General features: G+C 38.9%; 1 protein-coding gene across 2 annotated transcripts; it reads left to right on the top strand.

Annotated features, from left to right (window-relative positions):
- The first annotated feature begins 1,176 nt into the window (after window positions 1-1,176).
- Window positions 1,177-7,362, top strand: LOC147410830 (elongation factor 2-like). 2 transcript variants are annotated; one of them, XM_086440626.1, is made up of 4 exons: window positions 1,177-1,280; window positions 3,486-3,536; window positions 3,622-3,709; window positions 4,729-7,362. In XM_086440626.1, the coding sequence occupies exons 2-4, from the start codon at window positions 3,534-3,536 to the stop codon at window positions 7,167-7,169; spliced, it is 2,532 nt and encodes an 843-aa protein (XP_086296752.1). In that variant the 5' UTR covers window positions 1,177-1,280; window positions 3,486-3,533; the 3' UTR covers window positions 7,170-7,362. The 2 variants fall into 2 exon arrangements, with proteins under 2 accessions (XP_086296752.1, XP_086296746.1); XM_086440620.1 differs by lacking the exons at window positions 1,177-1,280; window positions 3,486-3,536 and having other exon boundaries at window positions 3,616-3,709.
- Window positions 7,363-7,890: the final 528 nt, after the last annotated feature.

Raw genomic sequence — 7,890 nt, 5'->3', positions numbered from 1 at the left:
CCACACAACTCCACTTTATGTCTTTCCACTCCTCCCCCTTTTCTTCAATGATATCCCCTCTAACTTTATACCTTTCTAATTTTACTTTCTTTTTTTACCCCTTAACCCCAAAGAGGATTCTCGTGTCGTAGACATATACAAACTCTAGTATATATACAAAAAAAAAAGAAATTTGATTAAAGTCGGATTGAATTATTTTAACTCATGCTCAACTCATGTTCAGTTGAGCCCGACTGACAAGGGGTGTCAATTGAGCTTGTTGGCTTGACCTAGCCTGCCAAAATAAGGGTTAGGGTCTTCATATTGAGCCCACAAGAGTGGGTCTAGCTCAATAATTTTTAGTTCATCAAATTTGGGTTGGGTTAGGGCCTACTAATGCCTAGCCCATTATAATATATCTTAGAAACATTCATAAAAGAGTCGTGCTGGAGTGACCTCAAGATTGGACCTCATATTGCACATCTTGACGTGAAAGTGGATAAGAACCATAGATACTTTTCACTCGTATCATGAGGAAAGAATCTATGGTTGCCATACACTTTCACGCTAGGATGTGTGATGTGAGATCCAATCTTGAGGTCACTTTAGCATTATTCTTCATAAAATATTAATTAGATAAATATTTTTCAACTAAAGACAAAATATATTGTATAATTAGAATTTAGCTATAATCTCTTACTACAATTATATGTTAATACGATAATAATTGCAAATTCGATAGTGTAATCTTCAAACACGAAACAAAATTATTGTAAAAAATGCAAATTTTTCATTAAAAAAATTGAATTCTGAATCAAGCCGTGACCGAAATAGGGCTTAGTTGACTTAGGCCTGATAGGGGTATAGGGTTGTCCGGTCGAACCGCCCTAGGACGGACTCTCCCAAGATGTAGCCCTACTAAAACCAGTCATCTTCTAAACATGATGGTCTACCGAATTGACTCGTTAATTAGGCTTCGAGTTTTGTGATGTAGTCAACTTGAAACTCAATGAGTCTAGTCGACTCAACGACGTATAAAACTATGGTATCTAAGGAGATGAATCGGACGAGTCAACTCTGCATTGGTGGGGACAAGACAAGATACCGGATTCTAAAAGCATCTTCGAATGTTCGATAGCGACTTTCAAGTTAATCGACGGCTAATAATACTCAATTGATATCGAGCGGTAACTGTTCATAAGAGCATTTTATATATTCATATTAGGGTTACGCAACCCTTTCATCATCTCTCTCCCTCTCTCTCTCAGTGAGCCTCAGAGGCGACTGAGACCTCTCTTCAGGTTGGTTTTCTTACTGTCTTATCAGATTATCAATCTATCCGCATTGATTCACGTACATGAATCTCACATTTATGTTATTTTCTTCTCTAATCGCTGTTTGTAAATCATTTTTCATTAGTATCTTGTTCTTTAATTGGAAAAATTTCTAAATATGAAGCTATCTGATGGTTTTTCGTTCTAGTTCATTTAAATCAACTTTGTTTGACGATTTGTTTAGTTTTTCTGTGTGTTTATATATGTTTATTGTTTTGTTTCTGATTGTAGATATTGTTGCCTTTTAGTCATATTAAATTGTGTTCTGTTTAGGGGCCTTGAGGTTGTTGGTGGCGTTTTAGATTCATTTTAGGGCTTGATTTTATTGGTTGTTGTGATAATTCTGGAAATTTTAATCATTTAGTAGATGTAATGTCTGTGATTTACCAAAGATGATAGTTCTAATTTGCGATAAATTGTGATTTTATTAAAAAAGAAATAAAGGAGGTCGATCGACCTTCATACAAGAAGAACAAAAGAAAAATAAAGACCTTGAAAATGTGACTACTACAACAGGACTCAACTTGCATGCAACCCCTTAAACAACAATTTCTCTAAAATGTTGCACTTGGATGCGAAGCATTTAAATGCTGCAAGCAAAGGGTTTCCTACTTTACATGGATTCAATTTTGTATTTTTTAAGTTCTTGTATTAATTTTGTAGTGATAGTTCAAGTAGATTTTTGGGAGAACTACCAAAAAAACACGGTAAAATTGAAAAATTACCAAAACGGCACACTATGAAGTCTTCAAAGAAGATCCCCTTAGACTCAACGAAGATCTTGCTCCACAAAAAGATAGGCCACTTGGCACATTTTCGGCATGGCTTTCTTGATTTCTCTATGACCCTGAAGTCATGACTCATGACAGCATTGTAGAGAAAGGTAACTGAAAATTTTATCCTAGTTGAAGTGTCTAAAAAGGGGTGGAGGATTGTTCATTGAGGTAGTGGACTCTATGAATCTAGTGGTGGAGGGTTGTTCATTTAGAAAGACTTTAGACATGCACTTGCACAATTTCCTTCTATGCGCTTTGCTTGTAACATAGGAAGCCTTTTTGAGCTAAAAGCAGGAGTTCGAGTCTAGCCCTTCGGGTCTTTCCTCGAGTTAATTGCTTTATGTAGCTCTGAGCTACTCCCCCCGAGGGGGTTAGGGGGGGAAACCGGTCCTTGTTAGGGGAAAGGGGGGGTCACAGGGGGGGAAAGGGGGTCACCCCTTCCCTCACCGACCCGGACCGCTATTCCTTGCCCAAGGAATAGAGTAAGGTCTGCCCTCTCCTGGTTGCATTTGGATTATATTGATCTATGTTTCCTCTCTATGGGCACTTTTTGGCTGATTGTTTCTTCAGATAGGAGTTTATGGTTTTCCTTGTTGGTATACTTAGAGCACTTCTATTACCACACCAAGTATTCAAACGGCACACCAAGATGTTTGCTAATTCTTTAGTGATTTACATATGAATTGGGGTGGCGTTAGCAAAAATTGGTGTGGCAATATAATCTCTCTGTGATTAACATGTTCTGTTTTAAAAGAGTTGTGTCTGCTAATGATTTGTATTGTTCCTCCATTAACTCATTTCATTCAACAATATTTCTTTAGTGGTATGCCTGATGTGTTTTAGTAAGGGCTTAGCTTTTTAGCATCGTTTTCTTTTATACATTTATTATATATTACTTGCTTTTTTTGAATATTCAAAAGCCCAGGAAAAGTACATTTTGCTAGTTATTTATGCGTATGCAGAGTTTTCCATTTGATTCTATTGATGTTTTGCTATGAAGTGCTAGGTCTAGTTTTAGTAGTATTTTCTGGCCCATGTTTACTATGTATACTAACACCATTGGTGCAAATTATGAGATATTTAGGCTGGACAAGGAGTTTTTTTTAGTGAGCTTATTCTACAGGATTTTTTTCTTACTTAATATTTTTTCTAAATATTTTTTTTCCACTCTCAATAATCTTCTATGTGAGCTTTAGGCTTCCATTGCTGGTCCAAAACCCATACAAATGACGGTTGCATTTATGTTGGAAGCTGGTTAAATGTTGATATAAGATTATTATCTCAACTCCAATATTTTTTATACAGGCGTAGAGACTTCTGATACTCTTCTGTAGTTATTATTATATCTTAGTTGTATTTAATTTTAATCATGTTTCACCATTTTTTGTTCCTGCAGGTTATCACTGTTGCTTTTGCTGTTCAGTGATATTTAGAAGCAGCCAAGATGGTATGATTATTTTACAATTTTTCCGCCATTACACTATTTATTTTTTCCTCTTCTCTCAAACCCTGATGGTAATACACATATGCAGGTGAAGTTTACAGCAGAAGAGCTTCGCCGGATTATGGACCTGAAACATAACATTCGTAATATGTCTGTGATTGCCCACGTTGATCATGGTATGAATTGAAATCGTTAATATGTTTGCCTTCGAAATTTTGGATATCTTGCCAATTAAAGCATTATTTGTTTGCCCACATTTATAATGTATTTCTATTTGTGCACAAGGAAGTATTTGCCTTCTCGCCTTCTGGCTGAGAATGAGTTAAGTATTTTTTCTTGAGAGTTATTATGTTTGGCATGCATGCATGCCTGGTTTCCCTCTCCCAGATGGAACCTATGTAGTAGACCTCACATGCTGAAATATCCTTTGGTCATGTTTTATCCTAATCGTTTTAGCTGCCATCTTCCATTTAAATATCTATTTGGTGTGACTCATCATACGAAAGGTCTGAAGTCCCAATGATTGGAATGTTGGTCAGTTCTGGTTTGGATGCAAATATCCATTGTACCGAGGTCTGGAGCCTAGTATATACCATTGTTCTATTTCTTATTTCCCATATTTAAAAAGGTGGACTTGGACTTTGGAAAACTGATGGGATATCAACTGCCCCGTTATGTTAAGAAATATAAAAATAACTGACAAGAAAAATTCTCTTGGGAAAAGCTTGACCTTCTTGGTATTTGATTTTTTTTTTTTTTTGATAAATATAAATTATATTAATGAAGAAAAAAGAGAAGAGGAGGCTGAGTTGATTCGTATATGCTTCATGTGTGAGATATATGATCTTTATTGTTCTCTCCTTTTTTTTTAACGCTAGCATATCTGATATCTTAATGTTACTTTATTGTTTGAGAGATTCTATTGCCACACCAAATTTTGCTAACAGCACCCCCAATTTATATATAAATCACCACAAAATTAACACACATCTTGGGGTGCTGTTAGTAAAAGTTGGTGTGGCAATAGAAGCCCTCTCTTTTTTTAATGCAATATTTTGTGATTCGATGTTCAATTATGTTATTAAAAAGTACATTGTTAGTTTCTTAGACTTGTGTATTTATTAAATAGAATTTGAACCTTAGTCTTTTGGATGAATTGGTGAATCGTCCTGATGTTGTGTCTGGTGCTTGGCAGGGAAATCTACTCTTACTGATTCTCTTGTGGCTGCGGCTGGTATCATTGCACAAGAAGTTGCAGGAGATGTTCGGATGACTGATACCCGCCAGGATGAAGCAGAGCGAGGCATTACAATCAAATCTACTGGCATCTCTCTTTATTATGAGATGTCTGATGCTTCTTTAAAGAGCTTCACGGGAGAACGACATGGGAATGAGTATCTCATCAACCTTATCGATTCCCCTGGGCATGTGGACTTCTCATCTGAGGTCACGGCTGCTCTTCGTATTACTGATGGTGCACTTGTGGTGGTGGACTGTGTTGAGGGTGTTTGCGTCCAAACCGAAACTGTCCTTCGACAGGCCCTCGGAGAAAGGATTAGACCTGTCTTAACTGTCAACAAGATGGACCGGTGTTTTCTCGAGCTCCAAGTTGATGGAGAGGAGGCTTATCAGACCTTTCAAAGAGTCATTGAGAATGCCAATGTTATTATGGCAACCTATGAAGATCCTCTTCTTGGTGATGTCCAGGTTTACCCTGAGAAAGGAACTGTTGCCTTCTCTGCTGGTTTGCATGGTTGGGCTTTCACCTTGACAAACTTTGCAAAGATGTATGCTTCAAAATTTGGAGTTGATGAGGCAAAGATGATGGAGAGGCTTTGGGGTGAGAATTATTTTGACTCTACAACCAAGAAATGGACCTCCAAGAATACTGGGTCTCCTACCTGCAAGCGAGGTTTTGTTCAGTTTTGTTATGAACCCATAAAGCTGATTATCAACACTTGCATGAATGATCAAAAGGATAAGTTGTGGCCAATGTTGCAAAAGCTTGGAGTTACAATGAAATCTGACGAGAAGGATTTGATGGGGAAAGCCTTGATGAAGCGTGTGATGCAGACCTGGCTCCCAGCAAGCACTGCCCTTCTAGAGATGATGATCTTTCACCTTCCCTCTCCTTCCAAGGCACAGAGATACCGTGTTGAGAACTTGTACGAGGGTCCCCTTGATGATATGTATGCCAATGCTATTAGAAATTGTGATCCTGAAGGACCTCTTATGCTCTATGTGTCAAAGATGATTCCTGCTTCTGACAAGGGTAGGTTCTTTGCTTTTGGCCGTGTTTTTGCTGGGAAGGTTTCAACTGGTTTAAAGGTTAGAATCATGGGGCCAAACTATGTCCCTGGTCAGAAGAAGGATTTGTATGTTAAGAGTGTTCAGAGAACTGTCATTTGGATGGGAAAGAAGCAAGAATCGGTTGAGGATGTGCCCTGTGGTAACACTGTTGCTTTGGTAGGTTTGGACCAATTCATCACTAAGAATGCAACCTTGACAAATGAGAAGGAAGTCGATGCCCATCCAATCCGGGCCATGAAGTTCTCTGTTTCTCCTGTTGTTCGAGTTGCAGTGCAGTGCAAGGTTGCTTCTGATCTCCCCAAGCTTGTTGAAGGTCTTAAACGACTTGCAAAATCTGATCCCATGGTGGTCTGTATGATGGAGGAGTCTGGTGAGCACATCATTGCGGGTGCAGGAGAACTACATCTTGAGATCTGTTTGAAGGACTTACAAGAAGATTTCATGGGCGGTGCTGAAATTATACAATCTGATCCAATTGTGTCTTTCCGTGAGACTGTTCTTGAGAAGTCCTGTCGAACCGTGATGAGCAAATCTCCAAACAAGCACAACCGTTTGTACATGGAAGCACGACCCCTAGAAGAAGGGCTTGCTGAAGCCATCGATGATGGGCGTATTGGTCCGAGGGACGATCCCAAGGTTCGATCAAAGATATTATCTGAAGAGTTTGGATGGGACAAGGATCTTGCAAAGAAAATCTGGTGTTTTGGTCCTGAGACCACTGGCCCGAACATGGTTGTTGATATGTGTAAGGGAGTTCAATACCTTAACGAAATCAAGGACTCTGTCGTGGCTGGGTTCCAATGGGCATCGAAAGAAGGTGCTTTGGCAGAAGAAAACATGAGGGCTATTTGTTTTGAGGTTTGTGACGTAGTTCTTCATGCCGATGCCATCCATAGAGGAGGCGGTCAGGTCATCCCGACCGCGAGAAGAGTCATCTATGCTTCACAGCTTACTGCCAAGCCTAGACTATTGGAGCCTGTCTACTTGGTGGAGATTCAAGCTCCAGAGCAGGCTCTTGGTGGCATCTATGGTGTTCTGAACCAAAAACGTGGCCATGTGTTTGAGGAAATGCAGAGACCAGGGACACCACTTTACAACATCAAGGCGTACCTTCCTGTCGTTGAGTCGTTTGGGTTCTCGGGAACACTTCGGGCTGCAACCTCGGGACAAGCGTTCCCTCAATGCGTGTTCGATCATTGGGACATGATGTCCTCTGACCCATTGGAGCCCGGTACACAGGCTGCACAATTAGTGGCAGATATCCGTAAAAGAAAGGGTTTGAAGGAGCAGATGACCCCACTATCCGAGTTTGAGGACAAACTGTGAGGAGAGATTCTGGTCTGGTTAGTATGCAGCATTATTTTTTCTCCTCTCTCACATCTTGATTATCTCTTGTTACTAGTGTGAATCTTTAGGTATAAGTAAACCTTGCTGCCCAGTTTTCGCCTTTGTTTAGGTATGCTGTAAGGGTGGACAAATTTTGCATTTTTAACTTTCAATTTCAATGGTTTGTTTTTGAGCGATTGCTTGTCAGTTATTTTCTAGAGATCTGTTCCAGTATACATTGCTTAATGGTTATATTGTTTTTGTTTTATACAATAGTTTCTGGGTTTGTTCATTTGTTTGGTATATATGCTTACTAGGTTTTTTTTTCCTGATTATTGAGTGATAGTGATTATTATCACTGCATGAAATAAGAAGGGATCGGCAGATTAAATCTGTAATTTTTTTTTTCCCTTATAACATGATGGAGCTTTTAGGAAGGTTGAATTGAGGGGTTTTCGAGAAGATATCCAAAGACAAATCGTTTGTATAATCCTCAGAAATTTGATAATTGGCCGAGTAATCTTCCCTCCCTTTGATAAGTCTCGATAACACCAAGGTTTTTAGGGTGATTGAAGTTGATGGAAAGAAATCAAAAGAACCATTTGTATAATACTCAGAAATTTCCCGATTTTCACGTATAGTTAATATTCGAGATACCCTATGTTGACTGATGAATTATGCCTCCTGACCTAATTCTTCTCTGCTAGATCAATGACTAAAC

Source organism: Akebia trifoliata, chromosome 1 (assembly GCF_017979445.1).
Source record: "Akebia trifoliata isolate Shusen 1 chromosome 1, ASM1797944v1, whole genome shotgun sequence".
Classification (NCBI taxonomy): domain Eukaryota; kingdom Viridiplantae; phylum Streptophyta; class Magnoliopsida; order Ranunculales; family Lardizabalaceae; genus Akebia; species Akebia trifoliata.
Note: the sequence above shows the minus strand (reverse complement) of the source record. Positions and strands in the feature narration are given on the sequence as shown.